General features: G+C 44.6%; 1 protein-coding gene across 2 annotated transcripts in view; it reads right to left on the reverse strand.

Annotated features, from left to right (window-relative positions):
- Positions 1-18,909, reverse strand: part of plxna2 (plexin A2) — a 519,114-nt gene that overhangs the window by 450,255 nt on the left and 49,950 nt on the right. For both annotated transcript variants that reach the window (XM_079558784.1, XM_079558785.1), the window contains exon 2: positions 833-2,140. In XM_079558784.1, coding sequence (XP_079414910.1) covers positions 833-2,014 — 1,182 coding nt within the window. In that variant the 5' untranslated portion in view covers positions 2,015-2,140. The remainder of the gene's footprint in view (positions 1-832; positions 2,141-18,909) is intronic.

Below are 18,909 nucleotides of genomic sequence, written 5' to 3' on the forward strand. Positions count from 1 at the left end.
GGTGAAGTGCAAAGAGTTGTAGTGGTGAGTCTAATTATAATTGCCTTTAGGGCAGCACGATTTTGACAAAAAAGTAAGTTTTTCCGGACAATGGAATAATTATAATTGATACATTTGAAGGAACAGGCCACCATTTTTACATACTGAGATATGTTCTTACCTGAGCTTTGACGAGTTCTTTAGGACCTGTCTGATCTTCCCCAGTGCCTTCAGTCACGTAAACACAGCGCAGACGGCGTTAGCATTTAGCCTCTCCCTCTCTCCTCTATAGCTCCAAAATAGGTCAAGATAGAAGCTACCAAGCTCTTCCACGTTTTCCCTATTTAAATATGGTTACGTGAAGTGTTCCACTACAAAGTATAATTACACACAATTAAACAATGTGGATTTTACGCCTTATAATACAGTTCCCCCTTTTATCCGCTTAGAAAATCCACATTGTTTAATTTTGTGTAATTATACTTTGTAGTGGAACACTTCACGTAACCATATTTAAATAGGGAAAACGTGGAAGAGCTTGGTAGCTTCTATCTTGACCTGTTTTGGAGCTATAGAGGAGAGAGGGAGAGGCTAAATGCTAACGCCGTCTGCGCTGTGTTTACGTGACTGAAGGCACGGGGGAAGATCAGACAGGTCCTAAAGAACTCGTCAAAGCTAAGGTAAGAACATATCTCAGTATGTAAAAACGGTGGCCTGTTCCTTTAAACCATCAAATGTGAAGAACCTTTCCTTTTCGCTTCTTTTGTCATCTGTAAGCCAGTTAAAATATACTATACTAACTTTTTCCTATATCAGCGCTAGGGAGTCAAACTCTAACAAATGTGTAGCTTACCGCTTTGGTGCACTGTACGTCCTTGCCCAGCAGCCAGTTGAGCTCCAGGTTGCCCTCCCCCTGGTAGCAGGACTGCAGCCGCTCCTTGATGCGCGCGTTGATGTCCTTGATGGTGAAGATGCACAGGGCTGAATCATCCGGCGGACGGTGGAACTGCTTCTGGCCTTTGGAGAACACGGTGAACAGAACGTCGTCTTGCGCGTTGATGTTCAAGGACGCGGCCAGGACCCGGCCCGGTTTGCCCAGGTAAGCCGCCTGCAAGAGCCTGTATTCTACCCCGTTCTTCACGCAGCCAATGGGCAAAGAGACGTAGGAGTGGAACTTGCGGTCGTCCTTGCAGAGCCGGACGATGCGGGATGTGTAGAAGAGGTCGCTCGGTGATCCGCTCGACGACATGCTGTTTTCGGGTATCTCGGGTTGGACGGTCAGGAAGTAGACGAAACTTCCGCTCGCGAACCCGTACACGTAGTAAATATCGAAATGCGAGACGAGCGCCAGAGTGTCCGACGGTATTTTGATCAGCGACGACACGAAATCGGTGTGCAGCTCGTAGTCGAGCATGGCGGACGATTCCGGATCGCGCGGCAACTTCCGGCTGGAGATGGTCGGGAAGTAATCCTGCTTTCCGTCCACCGCCGTCCCGATGAAAAGCGTCCCGTCCTGTTCGTCCGAGGGCACAATCACGCCGTACATGGTGCCGGTTTGGTTGACGCTGGAAAGGTAGTGCTCCTTTTTGTGGGACGGCTCGACGAGGATGAAGAGGTCGTCGAGGCGGAGAAGCTTGCAGACGCCTTGGTACAGGCTTCCGCAGGCGAGCAGGCGGTTCTGGGAGTAGTCGATGAGGAGAAGTTTGTTGACGTTGTTGGTGGCGACCAGCGGTTCGGAGCAAGGTTGGACGATGAGAGGCGGGTAGCACGCCTTGTTGTCGTCCTCCGGGCCCGTATCGTGGGAGACTAGCAGGGTTAAATTCCCGGAAAGCTTGTAAACCCGATTGACCGCTCCGATGTACAGCGCCCCTGTTTTTCGGTGGACCGTCAAGTGGTTGAAGACCCAATCCCGACGTTCTGGGTGGAAACTATTGAATGTTTGTCCGTGGCCCAAGGTAACTAAGATCCAGAGGCCCAGTAAGGAAGCTATCAAACCTGACTTAGGCGATAAAGTTCTATTTATTGACCGCTCCATGTTTATAGTGGCTGTCAGGAAACCGCAGAGGAAGAAGATTGAACAGATGAGGGGAAGAAAGGCCGAGACCTCCTTTTAGTTATCGAAGGCTGACTTGTTCTCCGGGCCAAAGGTCTTCACATGTTTCTGTAAAGAAAAAAAAGAGGAAAAAACACAATACACCGTTAGATACAGAAAGGGTGGACAATAGAGGCACATAAAACGAGAATGAAAAGGACCTGCCATTTCATCCAGGGCAACCACCATAGAAACGATGTTCATTCTCATGTTTGCATTGTTGTTTTCTTCATGAATCAGAAAGAAAGAGCATGTTCTTGAAATGCATTCTTGAATTTAAACAATATCCCTGCTCCTTAACCTAACCTTAACCAGGCAAACTCCAATGTATTATCACAATCAGCATAGATATAACAAAGAATCGCTTAAGTACACGAAATGCTGAGAATTTAGTGAGTCTCAAACGGCAAAGAAAAAAGGGCACGGCGGCGCTTAAAGGTCAGAGTTCTTCCCGAGTCATAGAGCTGTATAAAGAGACTCCACACAATAGACGGAAACCATTATGCTGCACATTCCAAAGCAGTTGCCGGACAATGCCGGAAGGAGAGGCAGGTTACCAAGACGGAAATGAGCCTGACCTGAGTCACTCTGCCCCGCTGCTGCACTGCAACACTCACTGACCAAGCGGTTTCCAAGAACAAGTCACCAGTCCACACACAGCAGCACTACAGGCACATTCTCACTGTCTGTGAAATGCAAAGGATTGAAAAATCATCAAAGCGCTGAATGTTGCTGTAAAAGTATATTGAATTTACTTCTGTGTACAAACTAAGCACCTCAAATACTTTTCTCAAGGGCGAAATATGATCTGATGTAGCAGCGCCAAGTCTTAGCAGTAATATCAAGTCCACGTATTCTTTCATCAACTTCAAATTCACATAAGCCGACTCAAGGACAGGGCCGTTTTCTCCACTGGTCACAATGACAAAGAGACTTGTCCTCATGCTCCTCTCTCCTCTCCTCACAACGGTGTTATTTTCAGTTTCATTCATTTATTCATTTTTTCGTTTGTATCATTTCAGTTAGAGGTCGATATGGGTTTTTCCAAGGCTGATTTTTGTGATTTTTATTGGCCCATTCCGACATGCACAGATATTTTATACCGATTGTTTTCGCCGATTTTTCCAAATGTCTGGTCTATAATAATCCTGTAAAAACCTAAATACTTCTTCTTTTATTACCTTAGGTGATTCAATCCTAGTTTCTGTCCCAGCTTTGATTAGTTGACGTTAGCATTAGCATACTTTACCTAGACGCAACATTTTGTGCGGTGATCCAAAATACAATTGCTGGGGTTAAAACTAGCCTCAGCAGAATTTTCCAGGCTCTGTGCTTCAAAATGACATACAGCACGTCTATATTCACTGAAGTAGAACTAACTTTAGTCAAACTTGTAGCAAACCAATAGTCATTGCGATGTTTCTCTGTTCCCCTGACGCCTAGGAAGTTGTGGGGGAGGGATTCATTTGAAAGCCCTGACTTAGCTCTTTCTCTTAGCAAAAGTCTCTATCGCATTCAGTCTTGCAGGTATCGGCTTCTGTCGGCGCTGGATTGGCCAATATTGTAAAATGTCCAAATATCGGCCAGTCAGTCGACCTCTAATTTCAATAGAGAATTGTGGGAATCTTCTTGCAGACTGAGTAATGCTAACATAATAAACTGGACTGGTCCCACAACACCAACTCCCTGTACAAGAAGGGCCAAAGTCGCCTCCACCTTCTGAGGAGACTGAGGTCCTTCAGAGTGACCAGGCCTCTGCTCAGGACTTTTTATGACTCTGTGGTGGCCTCTGCTCTCCACTACGCTGCCGTGTGCTGGGCCCCGGGCAGCACAGAGCGGGACAAGAACAGACTGAACAAGCTGGTCAGGAGGACCAGCTCCGTCCTGGGCTGCCCCCTGGACTCTGTGGAGGAGGTGAGGGACAGGAGGGTGTTAGCCAAGCTCACCTCCACAACACCTCCCACCCACTGCACGGGACTGTAGAAGAGCTGAGCAGCTCTCTCAGTGGCAGACTGAGGCACCCTCAGTGCAGGACGGAGCGCTACCGCAAAGCCTTCATCCCCACTGCTGTCAGACTGTGCAATAAGACTGTGAAGTAACATGTGCAATAATCTCTGTATCAGCTGCACTTTATTAACTCTGAGTGATCTTCTTTAACGCCGACTGTAACAAGTAAATTTCACCTTTGTGAGATCAATAAAGGATTATCTTATCTTATCTTATCTTATCTTATCTTATCTTATCATACTAAATATGCTACCATTAGCTACCTTTCCATGTTGCTAACAGGCTTCACTGCCCAACCAGCACTTTAATGCAGTGGTAGCAAGATGATTCATATGACTTTTTGATGACAAATAGCTTTCTGACACAAAACACAACAGCAAACACATTATCCAAACAAAACATACAGAATTTTTCAAAAGTAATGAAATACATGACAGTAAATAGCATATGAAGAGACTGTACGAACAAAGCAAAAACCAGGAAATAAACCTAACAATCAACATATGAAATTATACAAATGCACCACGATACTTACACTCAAGCTGTTGTTTCATTCTTTTAACCTCACACGCTTTGCCCACTTTTTTTGCATAAACAAAGCATGCAAACTCCACGACCTCTATCAAACGCAGCATTATCACATTAAGCCACTGCGCCCTCACTGGGGCATTCGTATGACACACAAGCACCACCTTTGCTAACAAGATTACCACGCGCTTGCTTTTTTCACCTTTTGCATTTCATATTCATAGCCCCGGCTTACATATTCTTTTTTTTTTTCTCTTTCGCCGCCCTGCCCCCACCCCAAACCGCCGTGGCTCCTTCCATCTCGGCGTATCTCTAAAAACATACAGCACATCAGGCCACGGCGGAGGATTTATTCGGAGCGCGGAGAGAGCGAACAGAGGCTGGGGCGGCGGAGATCTATCCGAGCAAGCCGTAAACCTCCGCACAGAGCCTGTCCCCGGGAGTTAATTATATCGTCCATTGGAAGGGAAGGCCTGGATCTTATTACTGCAACAAAGTGAGAACAAATTGGGAGTCACTTGCGCACACACCCCTCTCCTCGCTCTCTCCGTGCCTTTATTCCTATAGAGCTCGTTCTACATAATCTGCATCTATGAATGATTAAACTCTAAACAATACTTCCTGCTTCAAATTTAAGAGGGGTTTACGATTGGATTAATTTGTTGGGGCGATTGTACCTGGCTTCCTGTTTCGGTCCTGGTTAATATGGCCTTCATTCATCTGTATTTTCATTTTGGTCCATTCAAGTAACAGTCTGAAAGCCGAAATCACAGTGGTATTGTTGGAAATCTGCGCGCGTAAACAGCCGGTGGAAAACTCCGCGTGTTATCAGCGCCACTCCATCAGAACGGAGCGGTTTTAAGAGGCTAACAAGTGCAGACAATGGCGGAGCATCCCCCCCAAATCAAGTATGATCGGGCGTAGCGATGCAACGAGGGTAATTACTGCGGAGCTGGAAGAGGTGAGCCCGGGCAGGAGCAAGGGGGCGATGCCAAGGGGGGGGGGGAGGTGGCAAGAACGTGTCGGAGTCGGCTGTACATCGTTTGTCACGCCTTGGATTTGCATTTCCAGCGGCGGGGGCGGGGGGGGGCACGGGGAATCAAGGGTGAAGGATGTGGCTGGAACGATCGCCGACTTGAATTAATAAGCGGTTTTAAGTGAAGTAGGAGAATACGAATGCCGATGTGATAGGCCCGCTGGAAGTCAGTGGTCTCTGAAGTAGCTGATTTATAGCGGGCCTATAAGGAGTCTAAGTAGTCGAAATATTGACAGTTGATTGACAGTTTTACTCATGATTGAACTGAACCTGATGAATACGAAATGTTATTGTATTTTGATGCCAGATGTACAGCCTCAAACTGCAAATTGTTGGTATTATACCGTAAATTCTCTAATACTGGCCTGTATTCCATTGGCGGCCGGGTCTCTAACAGAGGCCGGGTCTCCGACAGAGGCCGGGTCTCCGACAGAGGCCGGGTCCTCGGCTGGCGGAGGCAAATTAAAGCCGGTCTCTAAAACAGGCCGGGGCTTTTATTAGAAACTATAGCGGTAGAAATATTCCCCATGTTAGGAATTTGTCTCATAATGGTGTAAATGAAAACTCACGTGCAGGAAGTAACAAACGGGAACCCGGGCCGAGGGGGACGCTGCGGAGGAGCTGATCCGAGCGTAACTTTGACTCAGATTTAGCCACTTTTCAAACCTCCTGTGACCATATTTGGAAACAGGACAAACAACAAATGTTTATGACCCTCCAGGGTTTTAATAAAGTCTCCATCGCGTCTTCAAAGCACGTCCAGCTGCTCCGTGTGCAGGTCGATCCCACGCCTCAAAATAACTCCTCCCATCAGCGCGAGCGTCTCGTCTTCTCTCGGGTCAGTCTCATGATCGATCACAAACACAAACGCTCCGTCTAAACTCGCCTTTTACACAAGATAACAACAAATAATCCGGTCCGCGGTAAAAACGAAACAGAAACCTGCAGTGACATCGATGTCAAAGCTCCGCTAACAGCAACGAAACACTTCCTGTTGTCCCGACAAAATAAAAGGCGTCAATGTTTCAGCCGCTGGGAGAGGGTTTGAAATGTTCATTAATAAATGAACCTAATATTTTAGGTGCAAATGGACACAAATCGTGTTTTTCTTCATTTTCCTGGTCGTCCGTTTTGCTCAAATAGAAATAAAGGCCTGTCTCTGATTGTGGCCTGGTTCCAATAAAGGCCTGGTCCGAGATGCCCTTGAGTAAAGTTGAATTCATCACACAGATTGGACCATTTTAACAGAATGCTCACATCTGATCGACTAACACTGATATAACTTAAAAGAGCTACCAGAAAAAAAAGACTATGTGACCTAAATACTTTCTTGCATATCTAAACAGACTGGGATTTCCTGCAATAAGCTAAATCCCTTTATTGCTGGCCACCATCCAAATGTGGTAATGACCATCATGAGGCTCCTCCCCCTGTGATCAGCGTGCCAATTCTCTGCGGCGGTCTTAAATATAGACCCTTGGGGAGCATATTGATCCATGTGTTCATAAACACAAGGCGCTAAAGCCCTCACAAGCTGTTCGCGGTGTGTGTGTGTGCTGAAAGCGCCACGGGAGGCTGCTTTGTCCCCAACCAAACATTATTCGTACAGCCATAAAAGTGCCACGAGAACTGACCCACCCCCTACACCAAAACGCACAGAAGCCGAGACCCCATACCCTGACTTTCGAGCGCCTATATGCTCCTTTGTTTGGCTTGTACTTGCTGGATGTGCAAAGTGGATCCCTTCGGTGGTATAATCGGTCTCCTGCTGAGCTAGCTTTCTGCCCGAGCCCCAGAGCCCTTTTTTGCCCCCGCACCCCCCAACCTTTAATCGTATATGCGTACAACGGTTAGCTCCATCCGTCTTTTTCTTCTGCGTTTAACACCAACATCTCTCCTTCTCCTGTCGGACGAGAATTATGTGCAATGCTCCATCATGCGGTGGCAACAGCTGCACTATAGCGCAGTCTGTGGTGAAAAGAGTGCACGGTGGATGTGCAGCTTTTGGGAGCGATGGTTTTGTTGAAGGTAATGTCTTTGACCACCTTTTTGTTGCGAAGGGCGATAAAGCAGCCGGTGCAAAGTTTAATTCAGTTAAGTCAGAATTGCCCAGAGGGAAATTTGCATATAAATACAAGCCTGACTCAGAGGTTAAAATATAGTGGTTACCCATAGGCCAATAAAAAGACCAGGGTGTGCTTTTGTTGACATAGTAAAAGATTACAGCCTGCACCACAAAAGGGAGGGACTTCAGCTGCAAAGTAAACTTAACCGTTATGGGAAAGTTGCTCAAGGTGTCTTTACCCAAAAACAAGCTTTGACAACTTTGTAGCTCAAATATGAGTTTTTCTGATGAGCAGCCGGTGTTCCTCCAAACTATGGGCCTGCAATCGCTTCACAATGGTTTTCATCCATAGGTGAGTTTGAAGGAAACATATAAAGTAATAGTGTAGATGTCATTGATGATGAAGGGAAGTTACTTGATCTCCGTTACATGAAAGTACTCATGAAATACAAGGTATTCAGGTATAATATAGAATAGGGCAAGGCAATATGAAAAATAGAGCTTTCAATGAACAACGGTGAGAATCATTCCTCTCTGTAACCTTTTAGCACATACTTGTTTTTTTTCTCCATCCAAAGTCTAAATTCCATCATAATTAATACATAATCCCCATAATTTCCATCTGCAGTTGATTTAATCATGGTTCGATTACAATTCTACTAATATTACATGCAAATGAAATCAATATTGAGTGTTAGAGGTCAAAACAAAAATATTTCATGGGATCAAATATAATGAGATTGCTGTAAAACTAATAGCACTGCATCTTCTATCAGCTGTCAAAACATGAATTTGTATTGAATTCTCTCAATACTATTTTTCCTCTCGGCCATCATCAGAATGGGTGGACCATCATGTCACATACAGAAGTGATAGAGCGAGCCTGAAGTCAGGCCAGACAAAAGCCAGAGTGACACCACACGCTGTGATGGCGGCCACAGAAGGCCGCCTCCTCCATAATGAATAGACAGGCATAAAACGAGAGACAACAGCAGAGAGGAGAGCACACTGAGCCAAGCTGCTTCTGAGCACTTGTTAAACAAACAGCTCCCTGTAGCCGCCTGCGCACTGTCGCTGTGCACTGGGCTGCAGCCTGCTCCTGCGGATACTGCCACTGGAAGCAAAACACGGACATTTCCCTCAGTGATGGATGCTGCGCCAAAATTCTATAGAATGCTTTAAAGTATAACAACACACATGTTATTTTTAGACTCTTTTTGTTTCACTTTTAGCTGAGCATGTTTGTTTAGACTCTTAGCCGCCCTGGAAATGTCCATTATTGTAAAGATTTTGAAATAACGTCAACTTCATTGAGTTGATTGAGCATTGAAGACATTTCACCTCTTTCTCCAGAGGCTTCTTCTCCACATTCACGCGGCATTGCTTAAATAAGCTTCTGCCTTGAGATTAAAATTTGCATGGACTCTGTGGCGGCCCATCCATGTGTGAAAATGATGCCTTGTGCTCCCTGAGCCACTCTTTCACAATATGAGCCCATGAATGCTGGTGTTGTCATCTCGGAATAGGCCCGTGCCATCAGGGAAGAAGAAACAGATGGACGGAAGGAAGGATGGATGGATGGAATGCTCAGCTTATCTCATTCTTTGGGCTGAACCTAGACCTGACCAACTGCAGCAACCCCAGATCAAAACAGTTAGTTAAATCCACGTGGCGACTATTGTATTCTTAAAGAGGGGGTATTATGCTTTTTTCAGTCCCACAGCACCAGTCTATATCACACTACAATGATGAGCAAACCTTCTGTTGGTCTGTAAATGCAGTAAATTAGAATAACTGCCTTGTATAAAATGTCTCTCTCAAAATGGCTGGAGTGAATGTCTTGAAATAGGCCTCTGTCTCTTTAAGAACCTCTGAGCCTTTCCGACACGCCCCCTCCACACGCTGTCTGTGGCATCAGTGGGGAGGGGGTTCTGCTGAGGAGCAGTGGTTGGTTACTCGGCTGGTGACGAAAGCTGGGAGGCGTCTCCAGGAGGTGGGGGCGTTCCTAGGAGGACTCAGGCAAACCTATCCCTAAAATGGCCGCCATCAGAGTTTTTACAGATTACTCAGAAATACGTGAATGTGCCAAGGCAACACTTCAGGCATGTTTTTAATGAGGGAATGACATAATAACATGATGTAAAGCTTGAAAAAGTCCATTTTGCATAATACCCCCCCTTTAAGTTGACTCTACCGTCCTGTTGAAATGTGTCCCCGTCCTTCAACCACTGCCTCAGCCTGTCAGAAGCAGTTCCAGATCTTAAGTGAGAATCTTGGTTAAGAATCCCTTCAAGCCGACTGTTCAATAGACACGGTGCTGGAAGAACATACAACATTCTTAGAGCTTTTTTGTTCATGCACATTTTCACATTTCATATTCAGAGATGTTAGCAACACATCCATGTCTTTCCCAAGGACACAACAACAGAACACAGTGGAAATGTGCATTTTAATTGACTGGGGCCTTGAAATTACACATTTCTGAATAAAACACTCTTCCACCGACCGATGAAATGTGAATAACAATGATAAGCAGCGCCGTAAAGCAACGGATTGTGGGTATTTTTGCCTGAGGGTTTGGCATTAGGGAAGTGTCCTCTGGAGCAGAAACAGCAATGAACCCCAGTCACCCCCCCCCCGCAGCAGAAAGCCAGCATTCTGCCTCCCAGCTTTAGATATGTTCCCCCTATTATTTTTTCATACACACTAAGCTCCTTAACAATGCAGCCAAATTTGCTTAATCTCCTGAATTCATATTTACGACAATTGTATTCCACCAGATAAAGCAGACAAACAGAAATCCCTTTTACGCGGCCTCGTCTATTGTTGCCTAAACGGTAAAGAAGACATGTGCGATTGTAATTTCGTGCTTTGGATTATTTTCCGTCAGCGATGAATGTAAAGTATGAAGGCTTATTGCTCACATCTGAAAAAAACTGAGGCTGAAAAACATCATTTGATAAGTTACGTTTGAGATACATTTGAAAAAAAGGCCAACGTAAGGAAATATCGCAGCTCGTCAGCGGTAGAAGAAAAAAACGAAGTGAAAAGAATTACACGAAACTGTAAAAATACTGCGCAGGTGTGTATTTGATGAAGGAACGTTAAACTACAGCTAAAAACATACATTTTGCATGATACGTCTCCATAAAGTGAAGTAAAATAAGGAGACGAGGTAGAAGTGCAGTTTAAAGTGGAGAAGAGTGGAGGCGCACAGGGCTCCCACACCAGGCTCAGAGGAAAATGTTGAGTTTAATTCTTGCTTAAGGGCTGGAGTGTAGAAGACAATGAAAAGTGATTAGCTGAAGTTACTTATAGTGTAAACCGTCTCCGCTGCTATCAATAGGATGACAAATGAGGAGATTTACTCGCTGGCTTAGTGTAACGTAGCAGCTGAGGGCCCTTTTGGGATCCCTTTCTTGGGGGCTTTATGCACTTATCTAACAAGTGCGTAGAAGAGTTATTGAGTCACTGGAGTTGCTGAAGACAAAATTATCACTGGCGTAAGCAGCGGTTTCTGTCAGCCATTTCGCCCAATCAATACAACACAAGAAAAGGATTTCATTTCTTAGAAGGCGTTTACTTTGATACATGTAGCCAAAGATGAGGCTTGAATAGCAATCCTCATTTTCATATCCCATGAGAAAATTGCAATGTTGGCGTCTTGCAGGTCATCGGGAGCACTTTTAACGTTCGTTTAAGTTCTGAATTTGACAACAGTGAAATTGTTCCATCCATCCATTTTCTTCCGCTTTATCCGGGGCCGGGTCGTGGGGGCAGCAGTCTCAGCAGAGATGCCCAGACTTCCCGATTCACGCACACCTCCTCCAGCTGTTCTGACCCCGAGGCAACACCAGGCCAGCTCGGAGACATGGCTCGTTTCCACCAGCCCTAACCTTCTCTACTCTACTTGGTTTGGTCCTACTCTACTTGGCCTGGTTGTGTTTCCACTATTCTGTAGAATCTGATACTGTATCCATGGTTACCAGGGTGTATCCATGGATATGGCTTTGCTTTTGACTGTATCCATTGGAAACAGTACCTGCTTGGCCTGGTTCGTACCAGGGCCAAGCAGGTACTAAAAAAAGTACCAGTTAACTGTAAAGTGGGCTGATGGAAACATTTCAAATGCAGGCAAAGTAGAGCAGGGTAGCAGGGTAGAGTAGAGTAGGGTAGGTGGAACCGAGCCAATAGTCCCACCAGCGTGTCCTGGGCCACCAGTCTAAATTTTCTCCTTAACATCTTAAACCCCCGCCTTCACCGAGCTTTACCCAAATCTAAGAGCTTAAAAGCAAAGCATCAAAATAGCAACGAGTGAGTCAGAAAAGCAACAAAAATGAGACAAAAAAGTGACTAAGACGTGACGAAAACATGACAACAAAGCAACGAAATAAGCAATGAAAAAACGTATAGTCCCACCAGCGTGTCCTGGGTCTTCCACGAGGCCTTGTCCCACTAGGACATGCCTGGCTCCTTTCGACGTGAAGGAGCAGCGACTCTACTCCCAGCTCCTCCCGGGTAACTGAGCTCCTCACCCGATCTCGAAGGGTGCGCCCAGCCACCCTGCGAAGGAAACTCATTTCGGCCGTTTCTATTCGCGATCTTGTCCTTTCGGTCATTACCCAAATCTCACGACCATAGGTGAGGGCGGGGACGTAGATCCATCGGTAAATCGAGAGCTTTGCCCCGTGAAATTGTTGATGTGACAAACCATAACCTGCGATATTCCGTCGAGCGGCTTTAAATAACAGTACTACCACTGGAAATCATCTCTGCTGGAAGCTTACCAAGTATTTTAGCGCATAATATTTTTGACTTGCCCTGTAGTTACCAAGGAAACACAACACGTACTTTATTTCCTCTTGCCGTCACCTCAATGAAATCACAGAGTAGCCACATGAGTAATTGCTATGATTGCACTGTTTGGTTTCCTGTGCAGAGGATGGACTCAAAAGCATGGTCAGACGGGGATGTGAAATTTCACCATCCAAGAGCAACAAAAAGTGGAATAGACTTTTGACTTACGTTCACAACATCATTGTGTCGTCAAGTTGGAGCCCGCCAAGCAAAATGACATGTATTAATTGTTGGTTCCTTTTGTTGGAATGGTACATGTTAATGAGTATTCATGAGGCACATACAGGTACATGTACGTTACACGCCATTGACTCGTTTGCATGTGTTGCCCCCACGTTTGCGCTCAGGAACAAACTCATTCATGCATCAGACACTAAAGGCAAGAAGGGTGAAGTATCGAGAACAAAAGGTCTGCTGGCGTCGAAGCGTCAAAGTTTGGGATCCATTCGAGGGTGTCGGGATCCCTCATAGGTGCAAGGATTCCATCGAGCCCCAGCAAAATAAGAATTCACTCTATTTAAAGTGGATTTTCCTCAAAAAGTTTCAAAAAAGTTAGAACATTTACAGGTAATGGTGTCTCTAGGCTAAACACTGAGTTTGAATAAGCAAAAATTAAAGTTGATTTCCAAGTCAATTTGTCTTCTGGAACACTGGAGTGTGGAGGCGTCACAAGAGGTGCCACAGGAAACAAAAAAGGGACAAACGAGGAGGCATCCGGGCAAGACTCAAAGCTAAGCCACACATGCCTTCTATCCCCACTAGTGTTCTGGCTAATGGACGTTCAGCGGAGAATGAAACGGATGAACTGCTAAGCTCTTTTCAGAAGATGGTGAAAGACTGGTGTGGCGCGGAGGGAGCTGCGCAGGAGGAAGAGGAAGGTGGAGGTGGGAGGAGCTGACCAGTGCAGGACGCCACGCTCTGAAACAGGGACAAACCCAGGAGGCGGTGCACCATTTCAGAGGATCAGAGGAGACAGAAGGCAGCCAGCCAGGTTTCCCCGACCTCCAAAAACACGCTGATCAGTCAGTGGCTTAGGACTAACACCTGACATAACTTTATTGTATGGTTGTACAGTGACAAATAAAGCACTGACTTAAAGGAATAGGCCACCATTTTTACATACTGAGATATGTTCTTACCTTAGCTTTGACGAGTTCTTTAGGACCTGTCTGATCTTCACCCGTGCCTTCAGTCACGTAAACACAGCGCAGACGGCGTTAGCATTTAGCCTCTCCCTCTCTCCTCTATAGCTCCAGAACAGGTCAAGATAGAAGCTACCAAGCTCTTCCACGTTTTCCTGTTTAAATACGGTTACGTGAAGTGTTCCACTACAAAGTATAATTACACAAAATTAGACAATGTGGATTTTCTAAGCGGATAAAAGGGGGAACTATATCGTAAGGCGTAATAATACCAGGAGTGATTTGGCATCCGCACAGTAAAGTGAAGATTACTGCGCAGTAAAGTTAAGATTACTGCACGGATTTCGAACTACTCCTGGTATTATTACGCCTTACAATATAGTCCCCCCTTTTATCCGCTTAGAAAATCCACATTGTTTAATTTTGTGTAATTATACTTTGTAGTGGAACACTTCACGTAACCATATTTAAATAGGGAAAACGTGGAAGAGCTTGGTAGCTTCTATCTTGACCTGTTTTGGAGCTATAGAGGAGAGAGGGAGAGGCTAAATGCTAACGCCGTCTGCGCTGTGTTTACGTGACTGAAGGCACGGGGGAAGATCAGACAGGTCCTAAAGAACTCGTCAAAGCTAAGGTAAGAACATATCTCAGTAAAAACGGTGGCCTATTCCTTTAATGTGAATTATATATGGACAACCTTTTGAGGCCCTCCTTGTAGTGTCTCTTGGAAACCACTGCCCAAATCACGGATCCGCCGTCAGATCCACCGTGACATTTGTCAATTTTCTGATGCTTTTGGTAAGAAATCCAGACGTCCTCAATCGAGAAGACGACCCTCCCCTTCAGGTGCGCTATCGTGTGCGCGGTCCCGTACGTCACCTCGCCTCCGCGTTGTTTATTTTCACCCGCGACATGTGGCCCGCTCTGAGCAAACGGTCCGCAATTTAGCCACGCATGGGAAATTAATGCGCACTTGTCCGCGATAAAGTGCGTTCTCGGAGGGCACTTGAACGCGGCGCTCCGCATTCAGGGCCGTATCTGTTCCGACTGACCCGTATCAGCGCTCTCGAATCCGACTCGGGGCGCGCCGCGAGGCCTTCGATTGCTTTCCGCTGAATTGGAACAAAAAAAACACACAGTCACTTCACACGCAGCCCTCTCAGACTTATTACGGCACGATAAAAGATTATGAAAACACACACACCCGCCGCGCCATGAAAAGGCCCGTCGACATGACACAGGGCTAACAGACTTACAGCGGCTTATCCGTGAATGCAAACAAGGGCGCGTGCATCTAATCTGCCCCCTCAACCCCCTCCCCCCCGTCATGTTTCAAACTCACATAGCTCCAACGCACTCTTCCCATCGCTGTTCTAATGATTTCTGATTCGCCTCCTATGGTTTTCACCTCGGCGGAATCGCAAACGTTTATCACAAGCGTAGACGCCGCATTCAAAGCTGTAAACCTACGCTCGGAGTTCACCGGGACGTGCGCGGAGAAGTATATATATATATGTATAGCTCGCAGCAAACGTGTAAGCTTTTATCCAGTCGGCGTGTGAATCTGACACAACTAACATCCTTCAGAAGCCGAGCCGTGATCCCTCGCCCGGCCTCTACCTGCAGCGGCGGCGCGATCCGTGCCTTAATCTACTGCCTGAATAAACAAATGTTAAGGTGTTGTTTACATGAGCGGGTGAATTCTCCCGCATTTTTGGGTCAAATAGGAAAGGAACCCTGACTGTGGATATACATCTTCTAATAAATCTGACAACAAGGCTCCCAGCGACTATAATACTGGGTTACTGTTCTCCTTTTTTTTAAATGCATGACACACATTAGACACTATTTTTGCTAAAACATAATAAGCACAATTATGTTTAAGTTTTTCTTAAACATAAAGGTTTTCTTTAGTTTGAAACTTTTTGAGATGTTTATAGTTTCACTTCCTTATTGGACACTGACAGGAAGTGACATAGATAGAGAAAAACTATTGCCGTGTCAACCATGTTATGCCAATAGATACAGACGGCATCTCGTCATAGAAGGGGGCGTGGCTTCGCCGAGGGGGAAAATAGAATCTTTAGAGAAACACAATTTTCCACTCTTTTTTGCCATTTTCTGGTGGAATGTGAACTTATTTATCACATAAATAAAGTCAAGTGTAAATCGGGCCCATATGGATATTTTCTCACAGCAGATTGTTCAGTAGAAGTGAAAAAACGGCAGTTGTAGAAAGTGCTAGCTAACCGTTAGCATTAGCCCGATGCTAACATGTAGCATCAAGTTAGCATTCTCCGTTATTCATGTATTTATGGGCTGTTGAACCACTTTGCTCGTCTTTGTATCTTTATTTAGTATAAACTATATTAATAATTCAGCATTTGTTAAAGTAGTTTTTGAATAATTAGAGAAAGTTTAGATTTTTTCAAAATTGTTTTCCCCCTTAACTGTTTTCAAAAATGACCATATATGGGCGATTCCAGAGATGCTGTCTGTATCTATGAGAAACTATGGTGCGTTCCAACTAGTAACTGGTGTTATTCCCACTTGAAAATTACGATTTCCAACCTCAGGGGCCTCAATGCTACAACAGCTAGCTAAAAAGATGCTAATGTTACATGAATGTTTCTCCACAAACATATGATTAAAAACGTGCTGCAAAACATTGAAGGCTATGACCAAAATGATATCTTCACTGGTGCAGTGGTTTTGTTCTAGTTTCATCATTAGCTGCGCTCCTCCACGGGGGGCCACCATTATTGTTTTCATCTCGCATCCGATCTCGGAACTCTCTGGATGTCTCCAAGTTTACAAGTTGTAATTACCAGTTCAGGCGGCGTTCCAAGGCATTTTTCCTACTCGGAAGTCAGAAATGTACCATTAGTGAGTCAAACTGCTTTTGAGCTTCACCATTAAAGCTTTTTTCATTAAATTGCTGCTTCCCTGAAAGAACATGATGATTATGACTTACAGCTAAATAAGTCCTATTTTCAAAAGCGTTAAAACCTGTCATATGCACTTTAAGGCTGGATTGCTGATTGATCCTAGTGGTGGTGCTCTTATAGGGAAAATTCAACAAAAATGTGACAAAATTTCAAGAAAAATGTGACAAAATTTTTTTTAAAAATGTGACCAAAATTCTACAAAAATGTGACAAAAAGTCAACCAAAAAGTGAAAAAAATTCAACAAAAACTCAACCAAAAAGTGACAAAAAAATAAGCAAAAAAATGACAAAAAATCAACAAAAATGTGACAAAAACTCAACCAAAAAGTGACAAAAAATCAACAAAAATGTGACAAAAATTCAACAAAAAAGTGAAAAAAATTCAACAAAAACTCAACCAAAAAGTGACAAAAAAATAAGCAAAATAATGACAAAAAATCAACAAAAATGTGACAAAAACTCAACCAAAAAGTGACAAAAAATCAACAAAAAAATGACAAAAAATCAACAAAAATGTGACAAAAACTCAACCAAAAAGTGACAAAAATGTGACAAAAATGTGACAAAAATGTGACAAAAATTCAACAAAAACTCAACCAAAAAGTGACAAAAAATAAGCAAAAAAATGACTAAAATTCAACAAAAATGTGACAAAAACTCAAAAAAAAAAAAAAAAACTCAACAAAATGTGACCAAAAAGAAGAAAATAACATAAAAAAGGTGACACAGCAACAACGGGAGGAAAAAGATCAGTTTTGTGGGTCTTCGCTTTCAAATGAGGTGTTACACAGTCATCCAGGGGATTTCCCTAGGGGTTTTCAAAGCCCTTATCTGGACTGAGTTGGTTTTACTTTGATTGCCACCAAACTGTGCATTTGAAACACATCCTTCAATTTTTTATTTTGTAAAAAAAAAAAAATGACTGCATGAACTTCTGGCATACATAGCCAACAATCAGTGCGACATCCAAACAGAAGAGAGCTCACATCAGCAAATACAGTAAGCACAATCTCCCTTGTGATTTGTAGCTGCCACAACCAACACCCATCACTTCCTCTTCCTAATAAACCTAAAAGTGTGCTCCCTCCCTGCCTCATCCCGGCTGCCTGTCATCCCCCGGAACGCGGCTTTCTATTAGAGAGCATTTCCATAAATCTGAATTGTAGAGGGGTTTGCGCTGGAGGAAAAGGAAATCCTCGGTGGGAGAGAACAGCACACAGCGCGGTGTCACCAGAGGCCAGTGGATCAGATAGCTCACCTCGCCTCACACTACACACCAGCGCTCTGAGTGACACTAGACACATTTTATCTATTGGCTGAACTTACTGCCCCCAGAGCGAGCTGGAAACGCTGTCACTCGCAGCGCACCACATCGGGAGTATGTGGTGTGTCTTGACGAGTTAAAAATGCATTAACTCTCAAAGGTGTGGAGGTGGGCAGTGGTGAATTGGCCCAGGGCATGAGAGGACTTTCAAATAGCACCTGACGGCATATAGGACACATGTAATGTTGGATTTCACTCACACCACACAAGTGAACCGCGCTAAAGAGGCTGATCAAGCGTCGATAAAAGCCGGTATCTCCGGGACAGAAAGTGATAGAGACTTCGGGGCTTTAAAAGGAGTCGTCCAACAACTCCCTAGGCATCAGGCGAACAGAGAAACATTGCAATGAAAATTGGTTAGCGACAAGTTCACCAACTGAACCCCAGTAAATATGGACACGCTGCATGTCATTTTGAAGCACATAACCAGTCACATTTCCACCAAGGTGTTGGTTCTGGGCTGGTTCTGGTGTCGGGTTGGTTCTTTACTGACTTGGTTTTCCACCAAAATGAGAGCTGTGTCTATTGTCATAGCAACGCTTTGGGAAGTCAACATCAAAAATGGATAGTAACATCTGACTACAGCCACTTCTGGTTATAAAATACAGAAAAATAAGTTTATGTTTCAGTCACAGCAGCCGTTAACATTTTGATTTCTTCTTTCTAACTCTTGTTTTAGCTGAAGAGCATAAAGCAAAACAACAGTTTCCTCCACAGAGACTGTTTTGGCTTCTCCAGGAAGTTCTAAGCACAAACTAACTAATACTGATTGTTTGTTGGAGGAGAGAGCCACGCCCCCAGCTGCTGACATCACTGGTGCTCGTTTCTTGGTCCAGCTTTTAACTGATTCCCAACCGGCACCAGATTTTGGAACCAAAACCAGCGTTTTTTCAGTGGAAAACGAAAAAGAACCGGTTCTGAAACTGGAACT

Source organism: Gobius niger, assembly GCF_951799975.1.
Source record: "Gobius niger genome assembly, chromosome: 6".
NCBI lineage: Eukaryota > Metazoa > Chordata > Actinopteri > Gobiiformes > Gobiidae > Gobius > Gobius niger.